At 34.6% G+C, this 13,613-nt stretch overlaps 1 protein-coding gene across 1 annotated transcript; it reads right to left on the reverse strand.

Annotated features, from left to right (window-relative positions):
• Positions 1 to 6,400: 6,400 nt before the first annotated feature.
• LOC143635202 (membrane steroid-binding protein 1-like) lies at positions 6,401 to 8,084 on the reverse strand. The gene is made up of 2 exons (XM_077103086.1): positions 7,129 to 8,084; positions 6,401 to 6,749 (listed from the first exon to the last, which is right to left on the reverse strand). The coding sequence occupies exons 1-2, from the start codon at positions 7,287 to 7,289 to the stop codon at positions 6,509 to 6,511; spliced, it is 402 nt and encodes a 133-aa protein (XP_076959201.1). The 5' UTR covers positions 7,290 to 8,084; the 3' UTR covers positions 6,401 to 6,508.
• Positions 8,085 to 13,613: the final 5,529 nt, after the last annotated feature.

The raw sequence follows: 13,613 nt of genomic DNA on the forward strand, positions 1-13,613 counted from the left end.
CTAATTACCGTTTTGCCCCCGTTAAGAAGTATCCCTTTAGAGAGAGACAACTTCAGTTCCTCCTCTGATTTGTACATAACAGGATGTAATGCAGTTTTAAGTATATCTTTATAATCCAGTGGACGTTTCATCCATTCATAAATCTTCTGACATTCAGGTGCCGCCTCAAGCTTCTCCACAACAAGAGACATTGATGGTCGTTCTTCACGATATTTTTGCAAGCATTGAAATGCAATGTTTGAATATATTTCCAAAGACCTCGGATCCAATTCTTGGATAAGATCTTGAAAGATAATCTCATCCAACTTCTTATGTTTGTACTTTTGCTTCCACATACGCACTAGGATCGAAAACGTACCATTACTACTTTCTTCCACACAATACCTCAAATAAGACAACACCGAAAGAATATACATCCGACTCTTTCGTTAGGATGCCCCTCTCCATATACATTGGATCTAGGTACCCAAGGGTACCTACAACATGGGTGACAAGAGCTGTGCGCTGTTGATTAGCTGGCCCTAGTTTTGACAGTCCCATGTCAGAAACTTTAGCGTTCCAATTATCATCGAGAAGGATGTTGGAACTCTTTATATCACGGTGGAGAATTCTTTGTTGAGTTCCCTTGTCATCATGTAGGTAGCATAGTCCTCTTGCAGCACCAAGGCATATATGGAGACGCTGAGTCCACGTGAAAGTTGTGGAACTTAAATGGCGATCGAGGCTTCCATTATATGCAAGCTCATAAACAAGGATCTTTTCACCACTGTCATCACAAAATCCCAATAAAGAGATTAAGTTTTCATGTGTGTAACGAGAAAGCATCATTATCTCCTTCCAGAACTCGGGTTCTCCTTGCCCAAATCTACGGTCTAGACACTTAAAAGCAACCATGCTTCTCCATATATGCAAGCTCATAAACAAGCTCATAAACAAGGATCTTTTCACCACTGTCATCACAAAATCCCAATAAAGAGATTAAGTTTTCATGTGTGTAACGAGAAAGCATCATTATCTCCTTCCAGAACTCGGGTTCTCCTTGCCCAAATCTACGGTCTAGACACTTAAAAGCAACCATGCTTCTCCCCTTAAAGTGAGACAATTCTCCTTCATATACTTTCCCAAAACCACCGGCTCCGATAACTTTTTTCTCATCAAAGCCGTTGGTGGATTTTTGATCTCTTCCAGTTGGAGTTTAAGATGTTGAAACTCCTCCAAGAAAGTATCCATATTGTTGCTTGGATAATATACACTAAGAGAATATTTTGAATCAAATATTCAAAGCAATTGCAGTCTTGCAGGAGATGCTAATATATATGCCTCAAACCAACAAAGAGGTGTTTGTATTATTTCTGATGAAAGATATGTTTGATTATATAATAAGCATACAAAGAAGAGTATTTATTTGTAATTTGCACTATTAAATATGCTAACTACATTTTATTTATTATTTATTATATATAAACTTAAAAGTAACTAATACTAACCCAAATGTATGTGTATGCGTGTGTTAACTGAGTATATGCCCGGATCACCAGCTTTAATTAATAATGTTAAATTCCAGCTATTATAGCCTCTAAACAAAATATGCGAGTGGTTATCACGTCTCTTAGTTGACTAAACCATTGAATGCTGGCAATTTTTAACAGGATTCCTAGCAATCAAGTGTGCATAATTTGAAAAGTATAGTTGAGTTCTATGATTGCATGTGATCATATGCATGATTAAGTCAACCCCTTTAGAGTCTAGATGCTGTGATCACATAATTTGCGCATAAAAACTAAAGAATTCCAACTGTTATAACATAATTTGTATATTGTTATCCAGTCTCTTTATTTGACTTTACTGGCATTAAATGCTTCAAACCACGCAATTCCTTTCTTGGACATAATAAAAAATAAAAAAGAAGCTTCTAACCTCAGCTTCATCTTTGTTGGCAGAGGCTTCTCTATCGGATTTGAAGAACATACGGAAATTTGTTACCAACCCGGCCGCGATTCCTTTATTGATAAAAAAACTTGATAGTACACTCTTGAAATCAATTACATGATTCGATATATATGTATATATAGGACATAATCTTATATAGGGGTAGGTTATTAACACATTATATTGTTTTATTTACAGGTCCAGCTTTATTAGTTGATGTTCCAAGGGATACCAACATAACAGGTATTTGTTTATTCAATTATATATGGTTCTTTACCTTTAACCTTTATTTGTTTACGTTGATCGATCGGTGACACATATGCACTCAACAAATTATGGTCAACAGAGCATTCTGTAAGTCTAGTTACTACTTTGACTTGTTGAATGCGGTAACTAGAAAATTAATATTACTTGATATTAGTATATTGTTTAAGCTGGCCATTGGCTGCTTGCATGTGTGTGTAATGTTCATACAACTAGTGTATTCAATTTCCATCAGGTTATGTTAATTACTTGTTAAATAATTTCAGCTAAAGTTATGAAGTCGTTGAACATTCCCAAGGGAGTAAGGAGTGTGCTTTTCAGAACATTAAACACTGATAGGTAATATCATGTCACTTCTTATCTATAACTGGGATCAATGTGGTGATTGCTCAAAGTTAAACTTGGCTATTGTAAAGGTTTTGTATTATAAATTTATAATTGATTTCTGTATCTTGTAGATACATATGAGGGTCTTTTATATAGAGGACGCATAACCATTCATATTACCTAGCATAAACATGGACCATTCATATGACATTACAGAAACCTTTCATATGACTTAGTATTAATTGTCTAATAATCCCCCTCAAGCTAAGGACGGGAGCAACCTGAGGCTTGGACGGTAAAGTGAGAAACCGTTGTGAGGGTGTGGCTTGACGAACACACCCGCAAACAAAGCTCGGAGAGAAATTGAGTTTGTAGTTGCAAAAAGACTAATTAACCATTAAACTAAACCAGATTCAAAACCATTGTCTTGGGAGCCTTTTGTTGGGCTCATGGGCTGTAAGATGTTGACCACCAGACCTTGTGCAATATTGAGTAAACCATAACCAGATAATAGAAACTTTTGATTCTCTTTTCCCAGTGGTGACTTTTCTTCCATCGACCACTAACGAATCTTGTGTTTTCCCAGGGAGGGAGTATCCAGAGAATACTCTAGCATGGTAAATATAAAGAAAAAAGAAATTGTGATATTACATATATGGGGTTTGGATCAAATACAAATCAAATTAATGTGCTAATCATGAGAATCAAGTAGAGTAATTATCATAGAGTAATTACATAATTATAATTACTCTACTTGTATACTTAAATTCCTCTACTTGATTCTCACGTTTAGCACGTTAATTTCATTTGTACGTTAACCTTCCCCTACATATATGTCAAATTATCATAAGTTTACTAATATTTATAATAAGAATATCAATATAAATACGAGAATGCATTTTTAAATAATAAATTATTTTAGATATAGTTAACTATTAATTGAAGAAATAACATTTGTTATTTAATATTATAAAATACGAATTATGTTTTATTTTCTTTAAGTCAAATCGGCCGAAGTTTACCGACTAAATGCGATTCTGGCTGAGGTTGACTACATTTGATCGATTTTTAGTGACTAGGCGGAGTTAAATAAACTCGCATCGGCGATATACCTTGTAGCAAAGACTCAGGGTGTACTCGGCATTTTAAACCTACTTTTACAACATTGGTTACATCAATTGCTAGCTTCTGAAAAACAACGATAAACAAATGGAAATAACAACCGAAAGGAAATTGATGAATCCTACGTGCTCTTGATTTGCATGGGGAAGTACACATATCAATTTAGCTCAACTTGGCCTTCGATTCGGTCAAATGGAAAAATCAGCTGTGGCGGCCATGATGGAGCCGATAAAGCTAAACAATAAGACGCTTGATTGTAAATGACAACATTAAGTATACCGATTGCTAAACTTGCTATAACTAATTAACTTCTTGTACTAACCAAAAGGTATGGTTGTCTATCCGTGTGTTAGCTGAGATGCATATCACATGATTTCGTAAAATGTCGTAAATAATGTTTGACTACAGCTACTATATTATATTATTATAGCTTAAAAAATGGGAGTTGTTAACAAGTCTCTTTAGTTGACCTAGAACATTGAACTCAAGCAATTTAACTGGTATTCCAAAAAATCTTATGTGTAGAACTTGTAAGGAGATGGTAATTATCTACCTAGAAGTTGAAATTAATATGTTCCAAAAATAATCAAATAAATAAATAAAGTTGGGATGTGATGGCAAAATTTAACTATTTTAGTGTGTAAGCCTAGATGACGTGCTTACATGATTGCATATAAAAAAATGCTTAATTCCAACTGCTACAGTTTAAACAATATCGTGGATGGTTATATCAGTCTTTGTAGTTGACAATAGACATTAAACGCTTAGAAGATCACGCGATTCCTTAATTAAAAGTTTTTTTTTCGTATTTCGAAGAATTGTCGTTTCAAAACTCAATACAACATTTTTTTATTTGACCCAACGGCCTATCCCAACAGCATGTCACCGGGAAAGGTTTTCAAGTTGGCACCAAAAAATTTGATGATCTCGCTAACTTAAAATAAAATCAAATAAAAAGAGCAAAGTGCTATTTTCGTCCTTATGGTTTGGCAAATAATACGAATTTAGTTAACAAAATTATTTTGTTCATGTGGACCATCCACGTTTCCCAGTTCTTGCCAGTTATAACCCCGTTAAATTTAATCATTAAGTCACAGGTAGACATGTCTTATTTTCATTATTTCTTATTATTATAATACTTATTTTAGTGAACTGCGGTTTTCGTCCTTATGGTTTGTCCAAATAAGCGGTTTTAGTCAATAGTTTCAAGTTTGCAATTTCCGTCATTGTAGTTTCATTTCACTTGCAATTAAACCCGAATTCATTAACCTCGTTATTTATGGTCGTTAACCCATCAGTGTGCCCTTCACATGAGGGGTAGTTTTGTTCATTCTTTTTTTTTCTTTTTTCCCCAAATACACCCACCTTCTCACATGAGGGGGCTTGTGAATTAGGACTGAAGTTTATTTGGGGAGAAAAACGACAAAACTAGTCGCCACGTGATCGCACGCAGATGGGTTAATGACCAGACTTAACAAGGTTAATAAATTCGGGTTTAATTGCAAATGAAATGAAACTACAAAGACTAAAATTGCAAACATGAAACTATTAGACTAAAACTGCAGATTTGGACAAACCACAAGAACGAAAACCGTAGTTCACTGAAATAAGTATTATAAAGTATTATAATAAAGAAAGTGTGAAAAAAACATCTCTACCCCTAACTTAACGATTAAATTTAACGGGGTTAGTGATTTTGATGTTATTGGCAAGAACCAGGAAACGTGGATGGTCCATATGAACAAAATAATTTTGTTGACTATATTCGCATTATTTGCCAAACCACAAGAACGAAATGACACTTTAATCAAATAAAAATAAATCCAACCTATCCCGTTGTGAGGGACAGGTTTTTAGTTGGTGCCCAAAACTTTGGTGATCCCACTAACACTGTCCCGACAACATGTCGTCGGTATAGGTTGTCCTAAAATTTATATTCGTGCCTTGCCTATGCCGTGACTTTTTGTCGTAATAGGCAATTTTTCCCGACGGAAAATGTCGTCACTATAGGCCCCATTGGGTCAGAGAAGATTTCTTATAGTGTCATATATACGAATATGATTTGAAAACAATTGTGAAATACAGGAAGACGTACTAAAACACGAAACCGTTACTACTACTGTTTTCAAGGGAATTTAATACATAATTGAAAGATAAAGGAAAGAGATGAAAATGACGCACTAATACGAGAAGTGATGAAGGTTGGCACACAAGATCGACAACGCCAATCATTTAATAAATATATTATCCATCATGGGTACCAATGGCGGACCCATTATGGTGTATGGAGGCTGGCCTGTGAAAAACATAGTGTTGTATATGCGTTAAACTCCCAACCAAATCCTATAAAATTTTGACACCGAACCCTCTAGAATATCGAGAACAACCCTCATCAAATTTTGAGACCGATCCTAATAAAAGTTAAAATATAACTTTACATATTTCCAAATATAATTATATAGAGTTTAGATTAAATACAAATGAAATTAGTGTGCTAATTGTGAGAATCAAATAGAGTAATTATATATACAAGTAGTTACTCTATTTGATTATCACAACACGTTAACTCTCCCCTAATTATTATATAAATACACACTATATAATATAAATAATTTATGTATATATGTGTCAAACAAGTATGAATGAAATTACTTCGTTCGTGTACAATCCTTGTATTGGTATACAGAAATCATTCAATGATTCAATTTACTCACTGTTTATACAATCTCAAAATCTATCTCATTCACATTCTTAATCGAACCTGATTTTAAGGCTTCTTAATTCCAACATCTCCCACTACACAAACTTTTATACAAGTGATCTTTTTAGTAACTACTAGATTACACAAAATATTTAGGCAGTTGATTTAGTGGGTTTGGTTTGCAGTTGATGCTTCGGGTGTACCTTTAAGCTTCTTAATGGTTCCAACCTTGACATACCTGCTCTGGAACTTGTCTTCCCAATCTTGTAATGCATCAAGCTCAAATTCATTAAGACATGTTAGATCATCATTCATATCATTTTCCTCAAATGACATTTTAGCAAGTGCCCTGCTGGCATCTTTTCCCGCAAACACTGAATATGGCCCGCCTGGCCCGTAAAACATCCTGAAAAAGACAAGTTAAAACAATTAGGTAGTGATTTTGATGTGATAACAAATATAGTAACCATATGAGGAAACATTTGCAAATAAATAGTGAACATATTAAATAATGCATAAGGTTTATAAGCTCGGTAAATCATGAGAATTTCACAGAGAATAAAACAAGGATCAACTGAAAACTGTAATTTTATCAACTTTTGATTTTACCAAGTTAATGTATATAATGGTAAGAACATGAGAGCTATTTCAGAAGATTAAAAGACACCAAAACTTACCAAGTTTCAAGTTTAAAACTCTAATTTTAAACTTACCAATAGATGAAGCATGAATACTGTTTTTTTAACATAAAGGCACAAAAGTAATACTAATTAATAATGATATACCTGCTTTGACTGACATCGTAAATCTGGCCTTTGATGGCCATTAGAAGAGGCTTTTGAGGATCGCTGCCGCCGTATGCTTTCAGCTTCTCCACAGAAAACTTGTCAGGTTCATCCTGTTGAAGTTCAAGCGCAGTCTCAAGCTTTTCCACGACAAGAGACATTGTTGGTCGGTTTTCACGATATTTCTGCAGTCACTGAAATGCAATGTCTGAAAACGTTTCCAAAGACCGCGGATTCATGTCTTGGTTCAGATCTTGAAAGATAATCTCATCCAACTTTTTCTGTTTGTACTTTTGTTTCCACATACGTACTAGACTTGGAAACTTACCATTGCTATTCTCAAAGCATAGCCTTCCACATAAAACTTCAAATAAGACAACACCAAAAGAGTATACATCCGATTCTTTTGTTAATATTCCCAACTCCATATACATTGGATCTAGGCACCCAAAGGTGCCTACAACGTTGGTGATAAGTGCCGTGTATTGCTGATTAGCTGGTCCTATTTTTGATAGTCCCATGTCAGAAATTTTAGCGTTCCAGTTATCATCGAGAAGAATGTTGGAACTCTTTATATCACGGTGGAGAATTCTTTGTTGAGTTCCCTTATCATCATGTAGGTAGCTTAGTCCTCTTCCAACATCAAGACATATCTTGAGACGTTGAATCCACGTTAAGGTAGTGGAACGTAAATGACGATCAAGGCTTCCATTAGACGCATGCTCATAAATAAGGATCTTCTCGCCATCATGGTCACAAAATCCCAGTAGTTTGATTAAATTTTCATGTGTGTAACGAGAAAGCATCATGATCTCCTTCCAGAACTCCGAGTTCCCTTGCCCAAATCTATGATCTAGACGCTTAAAAGCAACCATGCTTCGGCCCTTAAAGTGTGAAAGTTCTCCCTCGTACACCTTCCCAAAACCACCGGTTCCGATAATATTTTTGTCATCAAAGTTGTTCATTGCTGATTTGATCTCTTCAAGTTGGATTCTAAGATGTTGAAACTCCTCGTAGAAAGTATCAATTACTGTTGCTGAGATAACACATATAACAATGTTATTATACCTCGGCTTTAAGTAATAACATATAATAAGAAAAATTGAATCAAATATTCAAAGCAATTGCAGATGCAGTACTCGAGTGGAGAACATATATGTTATTATACCTCTAAGTAATGTTGAGAAAGAACCGAGAAAAAAGTTTTTAACTAACACCACATCGAACAAACTGCTGTCACATACGCGATGACACCTCCTTTGGTAATATCGGCAGCAGTTCGTTGGAATCGATGCTTAACTTATTTACTGGAAACCTGTTGAGTCGGTCCAAAAGCTCCATGACCCGTGTGAATGGTGTTTCTTTTTGTTTTTTTTTTCTGGCCCAGTAACTTTTCTCATAATCCCAACAGTCGATATAAAACTGTTCATAGACCTGATTTCATACTTGGTGGGCCCAACAGACTGTTTTTAGGCGATCACACTTTTTTTATTGGGCCTCTGTCAACAATCTGGTCTTGTGAGTTTAGGTTCTTGGATTTTAATGAATGGACAAGTCAATAACAAATTTGTTCACAACTGAGATCATTAGATGATTATATATTCTTGTCAATAAACTGCACTTTGTATTCATCTTTCTTAGATTTTATTATACAAGTTTCTGTAAGTTGAGTCATTCCCGGGTGACAGTAACTTGAAATCAAATTGTAGAGTTATATATCATCCGTTAATTAAGTACATATCACGAGCTCCTTTACATCTCGATAATTACAGTTTCTTTTCCGTTTCTGTTATATCATAATGTCCGTCATAAAAGAATTCAAACAACTTAGGATTGGACTTGGAGCTATAAAATCGGTCACCAACAACTTTGATGATAGAAACTACATTGGGAAAGGCGGATTTGGGAGAGTGTAGAAAGGAGAACTTGTGCATTGTGAGGGGCAAACCACATTTGCTGAAAAACGCTTAGATTGTGTTTATGGTCAAGGAGACCTTGAGTTTTGGAAGGAGATCATGATGCTTTCCCTTTACAAACAGGAAAATATAATCGCTCTCTTAGGTTTTTGCGATGAGAGTGGTGAGAAAATAATTGTGTACGAGTATGCTTCCAATAGAAGTTTGGACTTGTACCTAAGTAGCACTGATCTCATATGGATTCAACGCCTCAAGATATGTATTGGGGCTGCTTGTGGATTAGAATATCTTCATAATCCTAAGGAAACACATCATAGAATCTTACATTGTGATATTAAGAGCTCTAATATCTTGTTGGATGAAAACTGGAAATCTAAGATATCAGATTTTGGTCTTTCTAAACTTGGCCCCGCAAACCAACAACACATGTTTCTTGTGTCACACGTGGTGGGAAGTGGGAACTGTGATCCCCTATACGCAAAGATGGGTTTTTAACAAAAGAATCGGATGTTTACTCTTTCGGTGTTGTGTTATTTGAAGTCTTATGTGGGAGGTTGTGCATTAGTAACTACAAAGATGACTATCAGCCCCTTGTAGGACTAGCGCAACAAAGCTTTGAACAAAACAAACTCAACAAAATAATTCTTGATCAGATAAAGCAACAAATAAATCCATATTCATAGAAAGTGTTTACATCAATAGCATATAGATGTTTAAAAAGAGATCGTGAAGAACGACCAACAATGACTCACATCGTGACAGAACTTGAAACCGCACTAGCTATCCAAGTATGGTTTCTCATTCCTTTTATGTTCATTCCCGTGTTCTGACATTAATTTGCTTATAAGTTATAGCAATTTAAATATACATCATCATCATCATCATCATCATCGTACTCAGTATATCCCTCTAATAACAAAGCTATGGTAGGGTCTGAAGAGGGTAAGATGTAGACAGCCTTACATCTACCCCATAGGGATAGAGAGGCTGCTTCCGGTGAGACGCCCGACTCGATAGTAGTTTTGCATCAAGACTTGGACATAAGGCACATAACACTCAATCATCGGGACATCGGCTGATCGGTGCATGTACCCTTGTCTTTCGGCTATCAACGCCACCACATGATGCCTGATTAACATTCCACCACTTTTAACGTTATTTTCAAGAGATTAGTAAAATAACGTCAAAATTAGTGCAATTTCACTTTTGCCTACCCGAGGGTTCAAACATATATACATTATATGCGCGCACCACAAGCAGGACGTGCAATTTAAATATACATTATAATTAATGACTTATTATTCACACTCAATATATAAATATAGCTAGCTCTATATTACAATGTTGGGAAAATGCTACACGGGTGTGAGCACTACAAGAGGCCATGCAAACTCTGTGCCCCTTGCTGTAACCAATTATTTTTCAAGTGTTGGATCCTCCAATTGTGATGCATTCCCTTGTTGCCATAGCTCCCAAGCCTAAATCACAAGAGTTCATTTATAAGATGCTAGCGTATGCGAAAGGTGTCAAAAAGTGAGTTTAGTAACACTAACATAGCCGATAAGATTGCATGTGCGATCAAGATAAACGAAACTTCTATTTCTTCTTCCACCGATTATTTCCAAAATTAGGACTCCAAAGCTACATCTATCAGACTTTATAGAGAATGTCTCTTCCGTTGCATACTTAGGAGACATATAACCACTACGCATAACAAATCGATATAATTATGTTTCAAAAAATAAATAAAATGAATTCTGACAAATATAAAGTCATCTAAAAGGTATTGAACATATATTTTGAAGCTCCCATTTATGTCCTAATCTACTATGGTGTTAAAGGGAAAGAGCTAACTTATATGTTCCTACAACCTTGTTAGTCATTGCCTCAGTCTCATTTTCCTTGGATATTCTTGCTAATCCAAAATCTGAAATCTTTGGGTTCATATTCTCATCTAACAGAATGTATTAGCCTTTAGGTCCATGTGAATAACTCGCATTCTTGAGTACTTATGCAAGTATAGCAATCCCTGGCCAATTCCTTCAATGATGTTAAACCGTCTAAGCCAATCCAGCTATGCCTTTCTGCTTTCATCTAGAATATGAATTAGATACTGTTATAACAAAAATCAACAAATAAAACAGTCTTGCGTGCATATGTTACAAACAAATATACCAAAGAGGAAGTAACTTAAGCTTTTATCGGGCATGTATTCGTAGATTAACATATTTTCTTCTATGTGAATACAATAACCAATAACCATGACAAGATTTGTGTGGTGGAGCTTGGCTATCAGATTAGCTCATTCTTGAACTCCACAAGCCCTTGCCTTGAGGTTTTTGAAAGCCTTTTTATTGCAATTTCTTGCCAATCGCTTAGTTTTCCTTGTTATTGTATTTTCATTTTTTTCAGTTGGATTTTAGGACTTAATAAAAACAATTCCATGAAACTGGGTTGCTGGAAAAAGTAACAACACCTTATAACAGGTCCAAAACCACCTTGTCCAAGCTTATTTTCAACAGAGAATTCACTTATGGCAGCCATGATGGAGAAGAAGCTAAACAATAACACATCCGAGTTAGGACTTAGGGCGCGATCGTTTCACATATTTGAATGGAATTGAATTTGGAATTTGCATAGGATTTGGAATTGGAAAGAATTGGATTTGGAATCTGAACATTCCAATAAGAATTGGAAGGAATTAAAATCCATTTCCATTATTCATTTGTTCGTTTGACAAATAAATTGTAATCTATCACCACAAATGAATTAAAATCGTTTTTTAACGAGGATAACGGCGAAAACATTTTAGTTTTTCTAGATTTTTTTTGTTATTTATATTTTGCGTTATGACTGTTTTATTAATTTTTAGGGGTTTTCTATTAAGATCAAATACCCCTAAAAAGTATTCAAAAATAATAATAAAAAAATCATAACTCAAGATTTAAATCAAAAACAAAAAAAGTAAAAAGCTAAAATGTTTTATTCGTTGTCTTTGTTAAAAAAACAATCTCGAGAAAATATTTCAATAAATTTACTTTGAATTCTTTCACATTTTGGAAGGATTTGGAATTTCTTTATGTTAAAGGAATTTGAAGGAATTGAATTCCAATTTCAATTCTTTGACAACTGAAAACACAACAAACTGTAATTAAGATTCCAATACTAACGAAACGAATAAGCCATGTCATGGTATTTTAATTTCAATAGGCTTTTAATTTCAATTCCTTTGATTTCCCACGAATTATGTGAAACGAACGCGCCCTTAGGGTTTATCAAAGTACATGAGATGCATCCGAGCTAGGGTTTGAGATATTGTAATCAGTTTTTTGAGTTATCTTTTCTGGTTAATATAAACGAGAGTTATTTGTTTAGTTTGTGTTTGATATCGACGAGACTTGAGGGTTTGTAGGAGATTAATTTCAAGCAAGGGTGGTACGGAAGGGTGGTGTTGGCCGGACGTGAGTGGAAATGCAAGTCATTAAGTTTGTCTTCAACCATTTTTGCATGTCCCATAGCTAATGGAATGGTATTAGGTTTATGGATGGCTAACTCTTGTTGGGTATCTTTCCATAGGCGGGAGAAAGTGGTGGTAAATGTTTCGACTAAGTTAGCAATCAATTCTTCGAGGGAGGGGTTTTCACAGCGAGGCGGCATGATCAAGTGGATGAAAGCACCAGTTGATACGAATACAACAATCGTTAAATCTCCAAGAACACAAAATAGAAGAAGAGAGACCAAATAAAATTCACTGATTATTAATAAAAAAGTAACTGTATTTAAAGATAAAAAAATATTTATGTAACAAATTCATAATTTAAAATAAAATAACTTGTTGATCAAGAATTCAGATTCTTGATAATTATCGAAGAAGATCCATTCAAATCTTTTAGTTATTGTATCAAGACTTTCGATGACGAGGCTTGACCGCTCAAATTCATCAAGACCATTTTCATCATAGATTTCGTAGCAAATGCCATGCTGGCATCTTTTCCCGCAAACCGGGTGTATCGCCCACCCTTAACCGGAAAAGACAAGTTAAAACAAAATTTGGTTAAACCAAATAATACTATACTAGTGAACATACTAAATAAAATAATGCATAAGATCTAAGGTAAAGTTAAAATACAAAGTACAACTAAAATGAGAAGGGTGAGAAGAAATCTAATCCATTGATCTTAGATTTGGAAGGCGGAGATTAATTTAAAAAATAAAAACGGATGAAAAAGGCATGAAGGTAATAACTCACTTATGATGACTTTCTCTCCCCACATGTAATGCACATGTCAATTCCTCTATCATTTTAAAATGTCTATAACTTTTTCATACAACATTTTTTTAAAAAAAAACCATAATAACAAGCGTTTTTTATTTTTAATATGAATATCATATTGTTATATAAAAATAAAAAAAAGTTGGTGGGTTTTTCTATATTGTGTTATTTGGTTGTCTATTGTGATTTTTAATTGAGTTTTTCTATGCATTATGTTATAGATTTTGGTCATTGTGTTTTTGAATTGATACACATATTAAATATAAAAATTAAAACAAAAATTATGTCATTGTGTC

This window comes from Bidens hawaiensis, unplaced genomic scaffold (assembly GCF_021521415.1).
Source record: "Bidens hawaiensis isolate Kalapana, Puna unplaced genomic scaffold, B.hawaiensis_p1.1 tig00007413_1, whole genome shotgun sequence".
NCBI lineage: Eukaryota > Viridiplantae > Streptophyta > Magnoliopsida > Asterales > Asteraceae > Bidens > Bidens hawaiensis.